At 53.1% G+C, this 18768-nt stretch overlaps 5 protein-coding genes across 5 annotated transcripts; 1 reads left to right on the top strand and 4 right to left on the bottom strand.

The window, feature by feature from the left end:
• Nucleotides 1-115: 115 nt before the first annotated feature.
• On the bottom strand, nt 116-2856 carry NECHADRAFT_93912 (uncharacterized protein; the record flags this gene model as incomplete). The annotated part of the gene is made up of 3 exons (XM_003050973.1): nt 116-1259; nt 1338-2756; nt 2807-2856. 3 exons carry the CDS (start codon nt 2854-2856, stop codon nt 116-118), a joined length of 2613 nt encoding a protein of 870 aa, XP_003051019.1.
• A 1745-nt stretch (nt 2857-4601) lies between these two features.
• NECHADRAFT_80870 (uncharacterized protein) lies at nt 4602-5581 on the bottom strand (the record flags this gene model as incomplete). The annotated part of the gene is made up of 3 exons (XM_003050972.1): nt 4602-4632; nt 4802-5529; nt 5579-5581. 3 exons carry the CDS (start codon nt 5579-5581, stop codon nt 4602-4604), a joined length of 762 nt encoding a protein of 253 aa, XP_003051018.1.
• Nucleotides 5582-6881: 1300 nt separating this feature from the next.
• NECHADRAFT_61480 (uncharacterized protein) lies at nt 6882-8614 on the bottom strand. Its single transcript, XM_003050971.1, has 4 exons — nt 8413-8614; nt 8252-8362; nt 7500-8197; nt 6882-7447 (listed from the first exon to the last, which is right to left on the bottom strand). Exons 1-4 carry the CDS (start codon nt 8552-8554, stop codon nt 7022-7024), a joined length of 1377 nt encoding a protein of 458 aa, XP_003051017.1. The 5' UTR covers nt 8555-8614; the 3' UTR covers nt 6882-7021.
• Nucleotides 8615-9104: 490 nt separating this feature from the next.
• Nucleotides 9105-9637, top strand: NECHADRAFT_102689 (uncharacterized protein). The gene is made up of 3 exons (XM_003051386.1): nt 9105-9114; nt 9169-9364; nt 9422-9637. Exons 2-3 carry the CDS (start codon nt 9178-9180, stop codon nt 9466-9468), a joined length of 234 nt encoding a protein of 77 aa, XP_003051432.1. The 5' UTR covers nt 9105-9114; nt 9169-9177; the 3' UTR covers nt 9469-9637.
• Nucleotides 9638-9865: 228 nt separating this feature from the next.
• On the bottom strand, nt 9866-17954 carry NECHADRAFT_80868 (uncharacterized protein; the record flags this gene model as incomplete). Its single annotated transcript, XM_003050970.1, has 6 exons — nt 9866-9886; nt 9964-10859; nt 10908-14351; nt 14399-14879; nt 14926-15323; nt 15371-17954. 6 exons carry the CDS (start codon nt 17952-17954, stop codon nt 9866-9868), a joined length of 7824 nt encoding a protein of 2607 aa, XP_003051016.1.
• Between the last annotated feature and the right edge of the window lie 814 nt (nt 17955-18768).

The following is an 18768-nucleotide window of genomic DNA, read 5'->3' as shown; positions in this document are numbered from 1 at the left end:
ATAAACGAACGACACGCCATATCCACAAAGGGAAAGATTTTTGGTGATAAATCATGTACGAAAAAGAAGAGACGGACAATATGTATATGCAAATGTGTCATGAGGGCGTGGCAAGCTAGATGAAGCCCGGGTTGAACTCGTCCACGACAGGATTGGGCGTCCGCACTCTGCCTGACTCTGGTCCGACACCTAGTGTCGTCGTAGGGACCTTGATGGGAGCCGGTCTTGGAGGCGCCCGCTTGGCCTCGACGCGTGTAGCGCTTTGGTCTCGGGGTGGTACAAAGTCAGCCATGACGGGCGAGATGAGTGGCCTAGTGAGATTCGGCTCGGGTGCGTTGTGGTAGTTGCCGTCAGCAGCCATGTCGAAACTGCGGGCAAGATTCTCGCTCGAGTTGGAGATGGACTTTTGCAGCGATGGGAAAGACGGCGAGGGCAGACTCGGGGGTGTAGGCGAGATGGGAGAGGACGTATACTGCCCTCCAAAGCGAGGACTCAACGACTCATCCGTCGCCTGCGCAGGAGACTGAAGAGGAAAGTCGGTATGGAAGGGCGAGAGAGGAAGAGGCATGGCCGAGCGGTGAGGGTTGGCTCCGCTAAAGTCGTCCCAGCTAGGGAGAGCATAGCCATGGCCCTCGGCTGAATCCTTATGCTGCGACTCGGGTGTAGGAGAAGCTTCAGCCCGAGGAGGAGGATACATGGGACGTTGGCGGCGCTGCTTCCTTGGGCCGAGACCAAAGGTGCTTTCAGGACTGGTAGGCTCCATGCCAGGTGGCTTGCGGCCACGGGGAAGACCCTTTGACATGGGAAAGTCACCCTCGATGGGACCTCGCGTGGAGAAGGGGCTTGCAGTTCGTGGTGGTTCCGGGGCCGCACGGGGTGAACTCTCAGAGCGTAAGTAGTTGCCTTCATCAGGGGGTGGGCCATAAGGACTTCGAGGGCCTCCTCCAAGGACAGGAACTGTAGCAGAGCGGTCGACGAGCGGGGGAGGAACGCGGAGAGGTCGGCGAGCTTGAGGGTCTGAGTCAACTCGAGGTCGGAAGCCGCGCGGTGGAGGATCGAGAGGGCGAGACATATAGCCTGGCTGTGTGGCCGAGGTGCCAGTCGAGGTGCCAGTCGAGACGCCAGCTGGACTCGGAGGCGTGTTTGGTTGGATGTTCATCTGAGGTGGCGCAGGAAGAGGAGCGGTAGGAGATCGATATGGTGATGGGAGTGGTCGCGTCGGGGGAGAAGTGTTTGGAGGTTGATACGGCATATACTGCCTAGGAGGTAGCTGAGCAGAGTGAGGAGGCTGCAGAGTCGCGGATGGATCAGGGAACTTGAACGAGGACTGGTCAAACGCTTTGCGAGATTGATCCGAGAGTTGTCGATAGTGCATAGAGTCCGGTGGAAGTTTGGGAGACGGTTGAGGAGACTGATGCTGAAGTTGAGGAGGTTGCGAAAGAGGTGAAGGTTGAGGAGATCGCGAAGGTGAAAGGGGCCGAGAGACCTGAAGTGACTGAGGAATCTGACCAGGTTGAAGAGCCTTTGAAGGTTGAAGCTGCTGAGATGGCTTGTGCTGAGGGGGTTGAGGAGTCTGAATGCGTGGTGTATCCTCAGCAGTCGACACAGTTGAAAGAGGAGAAGTCGCATCGCTCGTGTTGCGCGCCCTGGTCGACCCAGTATCACTCAAACTCAGGCTCGGGCTCGACTGCATCGTTCTCAGAGGGCTCGCGGTCCTCGTCGTACCAAACGCCCTCGGCTTGACGGTCGTGTCGGTCGGGCTCACTGAGGTCTCACTCGTAGGCGTCTCCAAGCTCCTATTTCCAACACTCCCCCTCCTGACAGTCTCTCCAAAGTCGAAGCCCGAAAAGTTACCCGTCAATCCCTCCACCATGGGCTTAACCGCCTCACGAGCCCTAAGCTCATCAACTTCCATGGAAAAACTCTGTCGGCGAGGTGTGTGAAATGTCAAGGTGTCGCGCTTAGCCTGAACATTGCGAATCACGGGCGCCTCCCAAATATCCTCACTGGAGCGTGCAACCGAGGCAGCAGGGCTAGGAAGAGCCATGGGACCGGCTACATCGACGTTGCGAAGTCCACTAGGGGCGGGCACGTTCCGGCGACTGCTCGAAGGTCGGTTGGTTTCTTGACTGGCGGGTGAAAATGGTCGCTCAGCGTTGACGATTGACGGCGGCGGAGAGGGATACCCGTTGGTGGCCTGCTCCTTGCTGTGGTCCTTTGATGCATCTCCTAGACCAAACTCGAACTGCTCAAAGGTGCTCTTGCTGTCGTCCATAGGCGTCCCAGGTATACTGCTAACCGAATCCTTTCCAAAGTGTACATTGAAAGGGTTATCCGATACGTCCCTCCTCGAAGTCGCGGTACCTGGTCGTGTAGGCGTGCCAGGCCTATTCGCCGTAGGACCACCACCCCCTATGGGACCTGGCGCAACAAGACTTGTAGAACTTCCGTTTGCGAAGCGCGTGTTGAGATTAACGTCGGATGAGTGGAATCGAGGATTTCCCATGGCGGGAGCTCGAGGAGCGCCGAGGTCGACCATGGAGGAAGCACCTCCAGCGGCCGCTGGGGCATTCATGTAGGGGGCACGATGCCATTGTAAATCGCGGTTGGAAGAGGATGTGTCGGGACGGGCGCCGGGGGTGCTTGGGAGCGGCAAGTTGCTGGCTGTGAGTAGATGAACATCTTTTGATGTGAGGTCTGATTGATTGTTTCGATGCAGGTGTTGAATCTGTTTTGTGGTGGCCTTGGTCTTGTCCCTGTCCAAGTGTTAGAGTGGAAGGAAGGTGCGACGAGTGATGGTGCTTACTGTGACTTTTTCCTATCGCCTCCAAGCTTGAGGCCAAAAAAGGACACCATCTCGAATGGACGGGAAAGAATCTATGTCGTTCATGAGCCTCAGATTCGATGAACATTCCCCAGAGAAATCATGCTTGTTCAAGGTTGTCTCCTTGTCCTGCAAGTTCTCTTTCTAGAAGGCCGTTGCCCAGAGACTTACCGTTAAGGGTCCGGCTCAACGGGGGGTGGGAGGGCCCACGAGGCGTAAGATGGGTAAACCAAGTGGGCTAATTTAAATGGTATAATTTTAGAATGGGAACCCGTCAGGTACGGCGTCGAGCCGTCAAAAAAGATGAAGAGGATATCCAAATGGATAAAGTCTTGTCTCTTTAACTTGATTCTCTTGTAGAGATCATTGCTCGTTCAGTTGAGTTTCAAAAAGGAGTGTGTGGTTGTTGAAAAGACTCAAATGACGGGAGAGCAAGGTCGAGTTGGCGATGGATGGAGCTGAGGCTGAACTAGACCAGGTTCACAATTCAGGGGCTCGAAATGGCGCCGTCGCGGGGTCGTAAAAGAGGCCAAAGCAGAGGAATTTGCAAAAAAGAAGCAAAGAGAGAGCCCAAGCTTGTTCAAGTAGAGACAGACAAATGGATAGAGACAGGTAGTTTCCCAAGAAGGAGAAAAAAGACACTGCCACAGACAGTCCAACAAAGCCCGCTCTTCTATCTTGGGAATTTCGTGCGTGAGACTGAAAGGAGTGAGATGGGTGCACTGCGCCTCGAAAAAAGTTGAAAGAAGACCACACGAAGGATGACGATGCATGAGAGGGAAAAGAAGAGACGGAGGTCCCCATTCTAAGGTCCATTCTATGGAGTGAGGTCCCATTCTTTTCCCCTTCCCGCCCGAAAAGGCCAAGACATCAAGTGACGATCTTGGGGGTTAGATTGGATGAGAGAAATTGAACCGGCGGCGTCCACGTTATACCCTTGTCGCTACGCCAATGCAAATGCCTTGACTCTGCATGGTGGATTATCATGGGATGGGAATTCTGTGGGTTAAAGAAATACCGTCTTGCAGGTCGGCTTTTTACGTGAAGCCATTCAACTCACACAACACTGCACAACAATATAACTCTCACAGATCAATCATTGCAAACTCATCTCAAAGGCTCAAGACATTGAAAGACAAAAGACAATGCCTGAGACGTCAGATGCCCCCCCCCCCCCCCCCCCCCCTCTAGACCCATCCAAAACGGGAAGCTGTCCTCAGGGGTCCAGCGCCCAACGCGGCCGACAGGGGCCCAAACATGCATCTCTCTCCTCTGCTTTTTCCCTTTCTTCTGCTCCCGTTCCCAAGGGGCTATAACGATCGTCACCCCCGAGCTGAAACTCTTTCCCCTCGTAGGCGACCCTGAAACACGGCATGGGGACCCTTTTTCTGCCGATGAGAGTAAAAAAAGAGAAAACTTGCAGAGTTAGAGACAGATCAGCATGTCGGTTAGTTTTTGTCAGTAGTCTTCCCTCTAAGGAGTTCATGAAACGAAACATAAACGGTCTCTAATACCTAGTTAATTAATTTACTCCGTACCCATCATCAATTCGATCTATGACCCCTGCCGGACTTGTCCGTTCATGCAATTGACAGCCCGGGGAACGCGGGCGTCGTCCTGGCCTATACTCACCGTACTATGCCCAGGGTCGTTAGCCTTGCGAGGAGCGAATATTTGGTGGCCATAATTAGTATCGTCAAGTTTGTCGACATCTCGGATATCTTCTTTACGAACCCCCCTTAACTACGTAATGTAACCTCCACCATTGTTTTTTGAACTACCAGTCCGATCCCGTGAAACCGTTACGCCTTGAATACATACAGTAGTAGTGTTACCGTCCGAAACGCCAAATCGTGACTATAAACTTCCCCGTCAAACATCCACCATAGATAGAATAGGCCAGTTGAAGGCCGTTCAACCAAAACCCCAACAGTCAACTCTTTGTCTTCAGAGTTGCCCACCCAGCTTCACACTCACAGCTGATCAAGCAACTTCCTTCTCCTCCGATCAATCAACTCCTCCTGTACTTCCTCCAACGTCGGCAACTCCCACGTCACCCCATCCCCTCCGTCACCCGGCAGAGGCTCCCACCCATCAGGCACGTCTCGGCTCCCCGTCTCGAGCATGTGCTCCACAGCCTGCCTCTCCTTCTCAGCCTCGTACGCCAACATCTCATCGTCCTCCTCATCAGGTGCGTATCCGTAGTAGGCCGCGTCCACGTTGCGTCGCAGCTCGCTCCTCTCCTCTAGAGGCTTCTCGTCTTGTCCTTTAGTACGTGCTGCTTCGAATAGTTCCTTGACGCCTGGGAGTTCTCTTGCGCGGCCAAAGTACTTGTATCCCTTGCCACCACCAGGTATCTCCCTACCCTGCTCGTCGTATATCTTTCCTCCACCGCGCATGTAATTCGGCCCTCCTAAATTGCGTATCTGCACCTCCCACATGTGCTTCTCGCGCATGAGCTTGTTGATCTCGTCGTTGAGGTCGCGGATCTGGTAGTCGCTGAGGATGGGGTCCTGGATGCGCGACATCTTACGCGAGATCTCCTTAAGGACCTGGCCGCGCCACTTCTCGCATGCTGGGATGGCCTCGACTTCGGTGATGAGCTTGGGACGGCGGGTGCGGCCGGCGTCGATGATGCCTAGGTCTGCTGCTTGGGCTTCGCGGAAGCGAAACAGCATCGACTGCGCTTTTTCCGAGTTTCGAGCCTGGAAGAGTTAGTCAGATACATACACCTCGAATTTCAGTAGAACCTACCATATTGACGGTTACGCTGGGCGAGTAATAGAGATTGACAGAGTACGGCTTCAAGTGACAGCAAGCCAGATGTTGTCGCGCCCAAGTTTTCCCAGCCTCGTTGGACTGAAGAGGGTCCAGGTCTCAGAAGCTCAGCAAAAAGTGGCGCTCAGCCACAATTGAGCAGCCACAGCTTGGCACCGTCAGCCTTATCCCAAACCTACGCGACCAAACGCGACTTTTGACTGTGATTCACTGACCTTCAACCTCACTTTTTTTTTCTGCCTCTTTTGGACCATGAATCACAGTCGTTTGCAGTCAACAATAGAACCTGTTTTTATTCACCCGAAATTTACTGATTGCGTGCACGTTCTTTTCGCCTACAAAAGCCAGCTTCTCCGATCGAATTCTCGCCTTCTTTTCTTCTCTTCACGACCAGCAAAGGCGACGACTTCCGACAACCACTTCACTCCCTCCTCTCCTGACTTCATCCGCCCGCTCGCGCACACTCACTCGGGCATCACACAGTCGAATCCCCAATTGTCAGCACTCTCGATGCCTACAGGCATTGCAACGCCCACCCCTCCACGCATCACCTCCCCTTCCCTTCGCTGCACTCTTCCTCCGGGCATGGCCACCAACCATCGACCCGAGCTGACTCTATCGCTTTGCGATACCGCCAGCGGCTGCAGTGATGAAAACGTTCACAAGAGCTTGGTATATCTTTCGCTTGGTCGGATCTTCTCAAAGAACCACTCGCGAAATGATACATGACCCAAATTCAAGAACAGAGATCTGAGCAAGCCTTCCTCCAACTTTCTCCCCCCTTCTTCTCCTTTCACACCTCTTCACTCACCCAAACAGGACTTTTCCATAGCCGCAATGACCGACATTCTTCACCAAGAAGCTGTTCTCACACGCGATACCCGTTCTGGGCTTGCGGAGACGCACATGATTTGTACCATAGTTTTCAATCGGAGCAGGCTTGTCCTGCTTTTGCGGTAGGGAAGAGGTGCGAGAGTGGGAAGACAGGATGGTGAAAGTCGAGATACAAACTATTTTGCCCGGTGATGATTGAACGACCAAAAAGCCAAATTTGCAGGCAGCAGCGGCGTACATGTTTTTACATGTCGAGGGTCATTCACTGTCCACAGCCGCGCGTTGTCAGTGAGAACCCAAGAGAGCTAATCTGAGGGCATCATGGTTGTATCTCGACATTTCATAGTGTGCATGTCTTTGATAGCTGAAACTTCTTGTGCGCATCTTGGCCTGTGAACACTCGTTGACACATTGGTAGCTGTTTGATAAATACGATAAAGTCCGTAGTCGACAAATGCATTCTATATTCATCCCATTTTTGTTCCTACTCTACACACGCAACTAACCCACGACTCCTGATCATGGTGTTGCTATAATAAGAAAAACATTGTACATTGCATTCCCTTCTCCTATTCACTGCTCCATCTATTGCGTCTTCTTGCCCTTTTCCAAAGTGGCCACGGGCTGGCTGTACACCCAGATGATGCTGAACGCCAGGAAGCCAGTGACGGTGGCTCCAATACCCGTCAACCAGGGCCAGGCGCCCGAGATGACGTAGCTGCGTGGCCACTCGTCGTGGGCCATGTGTCGCACGCTGACTGTGTTCTTCTCCTCGACGTTGGTCAGGAAGGGTCGCTTGTAGTTGACCTTGAAGTTGAAGATGCCGTGCTGGTCGGGCAGAGTAAAGTTGGTGCTGAAGACGGTGGCGTGGTCATCGACATGCGTAGCCTTAAGGTCCAGGCGGTGGAAGGGAGACAGCATGGAGAACTCGAGCTGGAGAGAGTCGCCAGGGGGAAGCTCGAAGGGCATCCAGCTGCGCCAAGCATACTCGGAGATGGAGATACTGTAGGTCTGTTGAACGTTAGCCATGAGTTCAGATATCAGTCAATTCCATTCAACATACCACATCGTTCTTGATTCGGTAGATTTCAGGGTTGGTCTCGTTGTCGCCCACGAGGTGGTGCTCAATCTTGTTGACTCGCAACACACCAAGCTCCTTGAAGGTCCAACCCGCCAAGCTGGTGATGAACTCGCGGTTGCTGGGGTACAGAGCCTTGCCGCCCTTTCGGGAGACCTTGGTGTCAAAGGTCTTGTCCTGGAGCATCTCGGCGGAACCAATGATGGTGAAGCGCGCCGAGTTGCGAGCCTGCATGGTCGAGACCAGCGCAAGCTGCTTGCCAGCAGCGAACAGCTCATCAGGGTCAACAGTCTCGGCTTGCTCCTTGGGGTTGTAGCTGTACGCGGTGGGAGGGGCGCGGAGGATGGGTGTAAGGAGAGGTCCAGAACCCAGAGTGTGGCCAACAGCGTTGGAAACAGCAAGCAGGGCGCCGGGAATCTCAAAGTAGTCCTTCAGACCAGGTCGGACATTTCGGGGAGCGTCCAGGACGAGGACATCGTGAGACTCGGCAGCCGAGATGGTGTCAAAGTTGAAGTGGTCGACAATCTTGCCGGTGCGCTCAACAGGCAGCGCAATGTCGAGCTCGGCGAGGACGGAGACGAGAGATGTAGGGACGGCATGGGTCGAGGACATGGTCAGGAGGATGTTTCCACCAGCGTTGATAAAGTCGAGGATGATATTGGGGGTCAAGTTGGGGCCGAGACCTGCGCCCAAGTCAGCATATTCATTTCATCAGCAACCAAGATATCATCACGAACCCTTGACCTTGGTGGGGAGGAAGACGAGGTGATCATAGTTCCTCTCGCCGAGACGGAACAAGCTCAGAGCGCTGTTCTTGGGAGACTCGTATGTAATCTGATATCCTCGCTCTGCGCCAGTCAGCAAAAGACATGAGAGGTGATCGAATGGGACGGTGTACCATTGAGGTCGGCAAAAAAGGTGGAATACGCCTCCTTCTCCTCGACGGCGTCCAACACGACCAGCAGTCGATTACCAGCCGTGCCCGCGGCCGAAACCAGGGCCGCGAACAAAAGGAGCACGAGGCTCAAAAGCGACCGCATCTTGATGAAGAGTTGTCTTGATTAATTTTTCGTCCTCGTCTCTCTCTTGGTGCAAAAGACGCGACAAGGTTGAGAGCGGACGTGGACAGCTTGCGCTTTCGGGGGAGCTTCCAATGCAAGTGAGCTTGCGTTTAGGGATACGTAGCCTTGGTGAGCTCTAACAGTGGGGGGTGACGCGGCGCTAGTCTTATTGGGGTAGTTCTTTTGAAGTTGAAATGTTGATTGTCGGTGATTTTGAGGCATTGAAGAGTTTAAACACTCCAAAACGCCGTGTACTTGCAATAATATGTCATATATATACTCTGGATGTATTTTTGATATCATTTTGCAACAGGATTGCCCGTAGAGAGCCATTTCACGAGCGCATGCACCTACACTCGAGCCGTTTTATATCCTCATCAGGCTTAGCCCTCCACTTCTTGGCATCTCTCCCCAGCTCCAAAATAATCCGACACCCGCGGCTTGGTTTTTCCGCTCCTGCGATTGGACCGAGCCCAATCGAGCGACCCTCCTCCATGATCCTCATCACCAGTCGGTAGCAATAACCTCACGTCAATTGAGTACGAACGGCCCCTCTCTGTCACCTCCAACGTCGCTGACCCTTGACCGTCTAGTCGCCCATCATGTCTGCCGCTCCCCTCTTCTGGTCGACCCCCCTCAAGTACTGCCGCTGGGCAGCCCGCGAGCGTCCCGCCCTCTTCTGGTCCGTCATTATCGGCGCCGCCGGTCCCATCTCCATGCCCATCGTGCCTCCGATCCGATACTACTTTGGCGACATTGATGTGCCTCCGGTTCCCGTCACCTACCCCAGTGCGTTGGCCCTCTCTCTTAACGGTACCATGGACTCTACTAACCGAGGCCAAACAGTTCCCTCTGGTCCTCGGAAACAGCTTACCGGCTACGACGACGAGTAATCCTACCGAATCGACGAAAGAGAAGGAGGAAACATGACGCTCGAAGGGAGGAGAGAGACACAACATTGTACAAACTACGGCGTTTGAGACAGCGCGGAGGAACCATAGAGGATATGGAGAGGACCAACCCTAGGTCCCATCCAACAATTGACGCTCCAATTCGATTTTCACCACGTTTGCTACAAAGTTTTTTTTTTTCTTTCGTGCCCAGGGAATTTCGCTATTCATATGCGCCCACTTGCGCGAGGTTTCCATGTCTAACATGCTGGGAGGGGGTTGCAAGAAACCGGGGGAAACGCCGCCGGCAATGTGAAAAAGGAAGAACAAGACAAAGATATCCATCAGTCGTGTTTGCTACAATGAGCTTTTGCGGCGATTGATCCGCACTGATGTTCGACTAGGGAGGGCCAGACTCTATCTATCCCGACTCATAAAGTTCCACTCATACTAGGAGTTATTAGTCTTTGAGACGCGCAGGGGAGAGGGTATACTTACAACTCGGCCATCATCATCACCTGTGTATACACACGTCGGCATGGGAGTAATACACGTCACGCCCGCCTCCGTGTTTGCTCCCTTGTCGTTCTTATAGTCCACATGATCAAGCTTTCTCAGAAGCTCCAGCGTCCATCGACTACCGACAATGCTGCGGCGCCACACATTGACACGGCCTCGCTTGTGTCCTGTGAAGACGAGGTAGTTGTCGAGCCACTCATTCCCAGCGCCTTCGTAGAAAGCACATGAGTGAATGTAGTCGTCTTGATCGAAGCAAACGTTTTGCTCTAGAAGGAGTGTACCGTTGAGGGTGTACAGGAGCACGTTCGGTCCAGAGCAGAGAAGAATCTCGCCAGAGATGTCGTTGATGCGGGCACACTCGACAGGACGCACCAACGGCAGTTTTCGAATAAACGAGAGACGGTTGAGATCCCACAGGAATGCTTGCCCATCCGCAGAGACCGTCAGGAAGGTACTGAACGCCTTGCTTACCGCAATCGTAGTGACGGGCGACTTGTGTCCAAAGAGACTCGATCTTGGCAGCAGCTCCACTGGTTTACCCGGCGCCGTCTGAAGCGCATAGACAGAAACGACGCAATCCTCACCAGCGGTGATGAGGGTCTTGGAGTCGGCAAAGCAGGCGCACGAGATCTGCCCAATGTGGAGGTTCTCAAACAGGCCAGCCGGCTTTCGTGCGTTAGCGGGGCGGCCATAGTCAGGGATGTAGTGGCGAGTTACCTTTCGGTTGTCGCTGAAGTAGAAGCGAATGCTGTTGTCGGCGTATCCCCATTCCAGGAACTTGTCATAGGGTGGAAAGTTGAGGCGGAAAGGAGAAGCGCAGAGTAGGCGGTCCAGCTTCGGGGCGTAGATTAGAGAGGCTACGCGTTCATGGCTTTCTGTTGGGAGTCAGCTATGTCTTGAAAGGTAGGGAACAAGATACATACCAAGGAGTGGGTTGGAGAGGCATCCAAGAGAAAATACACCAGTGTCCAGTCGTCGAATAGGACATCGTACATGCTCCCGGGCGGGATGAGGCCTTATAAACACTTGATGCGGTGTCTGTCCAAAGTTGTGAATCACACCAGCAAGGATAGCCCTCTCCTTTGCGTCCGTGATACTGTCCAGGTCTGTAGCTCCACGATACGACAGATGATGGAAGACGTTGAGGTTCTCCACGGCAGCTTCTCCTCGTTGCTTGTACCCAAAAACGAGATCGATCCACTTGTGCAAATTCTCGCTAACATATGGGCTCTCCAATGCCTCTCGATGCTTGGCGATGAAGATTCCTGGGTCACCCTTGGCCCAGGGAGGAAGTTCGACATGGTCAACCTTGGCGCCATTGCTCTCTCGGTTGCCAAAGTTATATCCATTGATGTTGGTCAGGAACTCGGGCAGACAAAAGAACTCGGGAATGAGCTCTCTCACGTCAGCCTTGTTCCTGCAGGATGCCGATTTCCATGCCTCAGGGATTGACTGGAAGAGCCGATCAGCGTGATCGAAGCTGCCTCCCTGGAGGAGGATGTAGGACTGGACGAAAGGCGGCAATCGAATCAGGTACGATGAGACGATCATGGCTGAAGAGTAGTGGGTGCCGTAATGGAAAGGGATCTCTCCAATCTCGGCCAGGGCATTGTAGCTTTCAACGAAGCCACCCACTCGCTGCGGTGTCTGAGCGCCCATCGGCTTGGACAGATCACGGAACGTGTTGGGGTCCTCCAGATCAAGGTCCTCACTAGTATAGTCTGCCAAGATCCACGGGAAGACTGGGTACTGGGTGAGATCGTTGAAAGTCCTGCCAGCCATGGTGTTGACCATCATGAGGTAGTGAAAGTTGGAGATCTCGCCTCTCTGCCATCTCTTCAGGATTGGGTTCCACGGCGTCGAGTTGAAGAATGTGCCAAACTTGGACCCGAAGCCTTGAGGAGACTCGTCGACCACCTTGAGAGACTCCAGCCGCCAAGCATCCTCAGGATTCGGCAGTGTGTTGGCACCGCTCGTATGGGGGGCTTTGTTGAGCATCTTGACGAATAGGTCATCTCGAACAACCGGGTTGATGGTGGTCAACAGATAACTGCGGCCATCCGTGAAAAACACCTCGATCGCAACATCTCGGAACAGGAAGCGTCGTTTTGAGATACTGATCACGTCGTGCCAGCGCCAGTGTCTCGACTCTTGCTCCTTGTTGCCAGCATTCTGCCGCTTCTCTGACGTCTTTGAGTCCGTCACGATCTGAGAGAACGGGTCACGCTCTTCAGGAGGAGCTTGCCAGACGTTGACAATGTCGCCGTTGGCACACTGAAACACGTTGTCCATCATGTAGAGGGCGTCCTTTCCTATGATCAGGATACCTTCGCATGCATCAAGACCAATGATGCGAGAAATGTTGTACGCCGATTGAACCTGGTCACCGTGTTCCAGCCGCCTCATGACCTTGCGGTTCTTGTCTTCGAAGCCTTCATCTCCCTCGTTGGGATCGTTGGGGTCATCGACAAGCTCAAAGTCGTCTTCAGGAGCAACGCCAGAGTTGGGCTGCTCCGTTTGATCGGCCGTAGACTCAGGTTCGTCTGTGAATTGGGGAGGTTCGTTGTTGCCTTCCAGAGCACTTGATGGGGCGGAACGTGTGGGTGTGACAGCAGATGCCGAGATGGAGGGCACCGGACTTGCTGACGTGTTAAGTCGCAGTGTCTGCACGACTTCGCTTGTCTTTCTCTTGGGCTGGTATTCATCCGACTTGATCGCAAAGTCCGGAAGAACCCTGAGTCGCATCCGGTTTCGCCCTTCAGTTCGATCGAGCTTCCACTTGGGCGGTGTTGCTTCGCTGAAGACAGCACCAGGTCGCCTCAGATCTCGTTCCATCTTCTTGTATGCTGCACTCAAAAACACCAAGTCGTCTTGCTGATCCTGCATGATTCGGTGGTACTTGAAATACTCGGAATTATAGATGCTCTTCATCCAGGCGCTGTTGCCAATGTCGTGGCTGAGCAAGACCTTGTCTCTGGTGATGCCCTCAACGTGCCACAACCTAAGCTTCTCCTTACGTTTTGTGATGCGGCTTTTGGCCGTCTCAGCTGTGCGGGCGTTCTCGGCACTAACAAAGTCTTCCCAAGTTTTAGACATTCCGCCAAAGAAGAGGACATCCAGGGACGGTCGATGTTTATCAACCCACTCAACAAAAGATTCATCATCCACTCCAGTGAGTTTCTGAAAGTCCTTGGAGAGTTGTTTCTGGTCCGGTGACATGCACGAGCGGATCAAGGCTGCAGACTCTTCTGGCTTCTGAACCAAGATGATGCGAAGAAAGTTGGCTGCCGCAATGCGGAGGGGCATCTTGTCCCCAATAAGCTTTGTGTAAAGCTGGTACCAGAAAAGCTTGAGAAAGTCATCCTCTGAGGAGAAGCACCCAAGAATTGACATTTGCCAGTACGCCATCTTGTCCATGAACTGCTTGGCCTCAACCACAGTGGTATCTGGGCTGTCAAGGTCCGATAGCCTGAGAAGGATAATCCTGAGCAGACAGCTCCTGACGGTAGTAACGGCCTGGCTGCAAAGGCGAACACTTTTGAGAGTAGCAATGTCAGGGCGCTGTAGGAATTCCAGCAGCATGCCGATAAAGTCAATCATGGTCTCGGCCCCATTCATGAACCAGCCCTCAAAGATGGCTTCCGACATGTGGAGGCAAAATCTCGACAGATTGGTCAAAATCCTTGGTTCGCAGATGGCTTTCTGGTTCAGTTGGACATTGTTCGTCAGCTGGGTGATCACATTCCTCAGAATATATGATTCAAAGTATGCTTGGTGCTCACGGAAACCCGGAGGCACTTTGGTGAACAGACCAAAGCCCGGGAAGTCTTTGCGCGAGAGGAGTTGATCCATAAAAACGTTGACGACCAGATCAATGATTCCATCCAAGATATCGCTGCTCGGCTTCTTCTTGGGCGTCGATCTCGTTGGCGGCACTGCTGGGTTCAAGCGAGCTGGACTGGGCCCAACGGGCGATTTGTGTGCTGTAAGAAGGATGAAGGACGACGCTCTCCTGAGAGGTGTGCCTTTAGGGGGTGTGGACTGAGGCGAAGGAATGGGGTCAACGCTCGTTGTTCGTACAATGGGCGTGGCATGCGAACCACTACCGCCAATAGGCCGAATAATGACGTCGGTTCCTTCAAAAGTGAGGGCAGCATCTCCCGAGTTCAACTCAGTCTCTGGTGTCACTCCATCGGCGCTGACAACAACGGGATAGAGTGCGGCTAGCAGCAGTCTCACCCATTCCGAGGTCAGAGCAAAGTCTCTAAACTCGGTTGAGCGCTCATGAAGATCCAATAGGAAGCGAATGACTGTATGAAGAACCCCGGCGTAGCTCGCCACTCGTTCGCTATCTTTCGAGAAGTTTACTAGAACCATGTCAGTCGGGCTCAGTCCAGGTCAGAACTGCACATACATCGAGTCTCAAGGGCTGTAGCAAGATCCATAGAGTCCGCTCGTGGTCGCAACTCCTTAGCAGAGGCAAACTTCTTGAGTGTATGGGCTGGGGCGGTATGCGTCGCTGGAGAGTCGGGATCGTCTTGGTATCTCGTAACATCCTTCAATCCATGCTGCAGCATTGCTGTGATGACAGACAGAGACTCTGGGTAAACAATCTTGCGCTTGCCAAATGTTTCCAGGAGGTTGAAAAAGTCAAAGTTCTTGTCAAAGTCGATCTCGGCAACGTCGTAGCCAAATAGAATGCAGAAGCAGATGGGCCAGATGGTCGGCAGGTCCCAGAACCGCTTCAGTCGATTTGACATGATGGTAAACCCTCCAGACTTGCCGGCAAACTTCGACGTGTAGTTTGTTCCATGGGTCACGAGCAGTCGTGCCAGAATCTTGCAGCCATGAACCACAACTTCCGGGTCATCCTCTGCCAGCAGATACAATAGCCACTACCAACGTTAGAAGAGCCACGCATCAGAGGACATGACATCTCACCTTGTTCGTAACTGTGCGGGCAAATTTCTTGATGTGAGACGTGTTCGCCTTGTCGCACAGTATGCGTGAGTACATGCTCAAGACCTTGACACCCAGCTGCTTCTTAGTCAGGAACTTGAGGCCAGGCGAAGCCCCAGACAGGCTGGCATCCGTTGGTGTCCGAGTTCGCCGAGGAGCCGGAGTGCTTGACCTGGAGATTGACGAAAGGGGCCGCGGGCTTCGTAGCAGCGATGAAGCTGGTGAATGAAAGGCGTATGTGATGAAGAGCGACAAAGATCTCATGACTTCCTGGCTAAAGTTTGACGTGACAAGAACCTCGAAGGCGCCCATGAAATGGGAAATGGTATCATCCGACACTACCTCACCCTTCATCGCATCAAGCAATCTCTTGACAATTCCTAGAATCTGTTAGACCTGGTACATCCACTTCCGCATTGCAACTTACTCATCCTAATCAACCTCCGACTATTGAACTCATGGTATTTGCTCTTGACAGCGAACGTAACGAATTGTTTGTAGTAAAGCTCTTGAATGCGCGGCGCTGACTTGCGCCAGATGTCAAGGTCGATAAGGAGGATGCGGTAAGCCAGCGGGTTGATGATGAATGACTCCATGGGCTCTGCGTGGTTGTATCCGACGAAATCAAGAATAAGGCTCAGAAGCTGGAATGCCAATCGGTCGCGGTCTTCACTAGAGACTTGGAGTCGAGTAACGGCAGAATCACCAATGCTACCACCATGTCCCAGTTTCACACGGATGAGCATGGCCAAGATGCCATACCCGTTATCCTTTTCGATAGCTTCACTGTTCCTCCAATTCTGGCGAATGCAGAAGAAAAGCATCTCAGCAGCCCGAACTGTCTCCTCAATGGTAGTGGCCCTCTCAAAGAGTTTGAGAGCCAGTGGTGTGAACCCAGCCAGGCGCCACAAGTTCTCGTCAAGGTATGAAGGGACGGCGACGATGGGGTTGCCTCGGAAAGATAGAAGTCCCTGAACTCTGAACAGTGAGTCTGGGAGACTTGGGACCGCGCAGTTGATAGCCAGAGGCGCGCCCTCTTGGTTCGATGCTCGGAATAGGTTGCGGGAGCAGTTCCTTGGCAACGATCGCAAGAGTCCAGTGTCATAAAACTGCACGTTTTCTGGGAATGTGGCTGAGGGCAGGATACTCAGCAGAATCTTGGACTCTGGGAGTAGCGAACCAGCTTTATCGCGCACAGCTCTGATGATGTCCGAGTGCTCGCCCTTTCCTGGATGCGCGATCTCATTGCGCAGGCCTAGAGTGGCCGATGCCTCGTAGGTTTGAAAGCCTCCCAGGCTATCCTGAAAGTTGCCCTGGTACCGTGGCCCAAGGCCATAATGAACCGCTAGGAAATCGTCGCTCAAGACGTCCTCAAACAGATGCGCCGAGGCAAGTGACCAGCGTGAGAAGACAAGTCCAGGCCCTACTTGGTTCGAAAGATCCTTAGGTGTGCCAAGAAAGGCCTGTACTGGGTTTGTTTTGTTCTGGGACGAGTTGAAGGAAGCAAAGCTCTCATTCGTGCCGTTGGACAGGGGTGGCATGTGAGGGTAGTTGCAACGAATCTGTTCTGAAAACTCGCCATTGACGTAAAGAGATGCTTTGCTAGCAGTCATGGTCTTTGGTCGACGATGAACAATGGCGATATGGTACCATCGCTTCTCCTTGAACGAAACGGTCTTGAAGCGCACGCTAGGCTTATTGGAAGTGACGGAAGTTTGAAGGATAAAGTTGTGGGTATCTCTCTCAAGGTACATGAGCAAGAAGCATGCTTGTGTTGAGTCGAAGACGCCAAAGATGGTTGTATGTGCAGTAGGATCAAAGCTGTCTACCCGAATCCAGGCTGTAAAAGTGTATCCTGCACTTGACTGGGGCGGAAACGAGCGGCCGAGACTAGATAACTCGAGGGATGAATGACCATGTAAAGAAAGATCAAACTGGAAGAAAGGAGGGCCTGAGTGCTTGGATGTCATCTGCAAGCAGAACTCGGATGCCTCAGAACCAGGTGTCGAGAGTAAGAATTGGGTGTCAGCAGGTTCGTTGACGCCTAGGAACATGAGCATCTTGCAAATGGCCAGAACCTTTTCCCGTTCAGGGGGACTCAGTGCCGAATCAGGATTGAAGGCAACTCGGAGAAACTGAGAGAGGGCGCCAGTCGAATGCACTGCAGCCCGGTTATATATGGAGACGGAGATGATGCAGTGAATCGTCTCCAAGACAAGCAGAGAGGCAGGATTCGCAAGGCCATCCTTCATCCGCGGAATGGCTGTCCAGAAGCTGACGACTGCTCTAAGAATCTCAGGGTGCTGTATTATTGTCTTGGCATTCACAACCTCACGCACTCCAGGTGCGATATTCTCGACAGACTTGGTCAAGACCAGATCCCACTGCTCTTCCACGCTATCGTCGTCGTTTGGGAGTGTGTTATCGCCATCGGGCCGAAGTGATTTGGCGATAGTCTGGCAAAGGAGATCAAGAGCGTCGTCGTCGAGGGAGAAGGATAAGAGCTTGCCAAATACATGGCAACTTATCCACGCATCGGGTTCTGCTCCACCGAGGCCTATGCTGGCGATGACCTGCTCCAGTGCTTCCCAACCGCCTCCCTCAACTCTGTATCGGAAAAATCGTCGGTTGCCTGCATGCCCACGCAGGGTCGCCGAGAGAACATTCAAGGAGTCTCCCAGCAGCTTAAACAGAGCAAGCATATCCGCATCGCTTCGTTTATCGGGGTTGTAGTAGCCTGAAAAGGCACGGAGTAGGTTGAGGATGTGCTGGTAGCCGTCGGCATGGCGGAAATCGTTCTGGTGCACCGATGAGGCCGTCGCGGTGATGTGCTGGCTGATGTGTCGTAGTTTCTTTAATAGGGGCGGAATCTCCGGGAATCCGTTATCTTGGTGGAGGGTCGTGTCGAGGGTGAGCGCGTCGAGCAGGCCCTTCAATATCTCAAAGGACTTGGTGTTGGGTGGGTTCGAGACCGAGGTCGAAGACCGGTATCTTCTCGGTATGGAGGCCATTTTAACGGTCGCAATGCAATCACGGGTTCATTCCAGAAACCGCCCTCCCCCGAGCCCTTCAAGGGTCCAGGCTGTTATCATCCGCTGTCGGCATCGAAAGGTGAGATTTGGGGGCCTGTAGGGGCGGCCGCGGGGTGCATGAAGCTGTGAATGGGAGATCGCCGCACGCCACAGCCACGAGTTGACGAGTAGAAATTTCGTAGATACGGAGGATAGGAGGCACTGGGCGTCGAAGAACAGGCACAGAGACTGGCAATGAGCGAGCGTGTCTCGAAACAACTGGTACAACTGGAGCCTGCACTACCTGTGCTCGATAACTCGTTACGGAGGTCAGCCTTGGAGGTGTGGCTTGTGTTGTGGCGAAGCGAGCCCCTCCTGAGGCTTGGCTGCCTGGCATCCATTTGGGAGGGATCGTCCGAGCTGCGTCAGCTCGACTCAAGGAGCTTGGGTGACATGCACACCTGACTGAAGCTTCCGTCCCTCCGTCAGAGGACGACAAAGACGGAGGGAATGTAGAGAAAGTTATTGCTAGGAGAGTTTAGGGGTCGCGATTCTATTTCAACTGCAATGCAATGTGAATTTTATCAAGTTGATCTGTCTGGAGTTGTCGTGGTTCAATGACGTCGTTGTGAAGCGATGTTCTTTAGGGTAGGTTACAGCTAAGAATGAAGCGGACGAAGGATTCCAGGAGGCCGGGTCATTCGGTGTAATTCCGAGTAGATACAGAGTCATGTTTATTGCGAGCGATGATGGTAAGACAATTATGTGGTTTCCTCTTGATAAATCTTCATGGACATCAGTGAGTTCCTCTGAG

The sequence above is a fragment of the Fusarium vanettenii genome (genome assembly GCF_000151355.1).
Source record: "Fusarium vanettenii 77-13-4 chromosome 5 genomic scaffold NECHAsca_5_chr5_3_0, whole genome shotgun sequence".
NCBI classification, from domain to species: Eukaryota; Fungi; Ascomycota; class Sordariomycetes; order Hypocreales; family Nectriaceae; genus Fusarium; species Fusarium vanettenii.
Note: the sequence above shows the minus strand (reverse complement) of the source record. Positions and strands in the feature narration are given on the sequence as shown.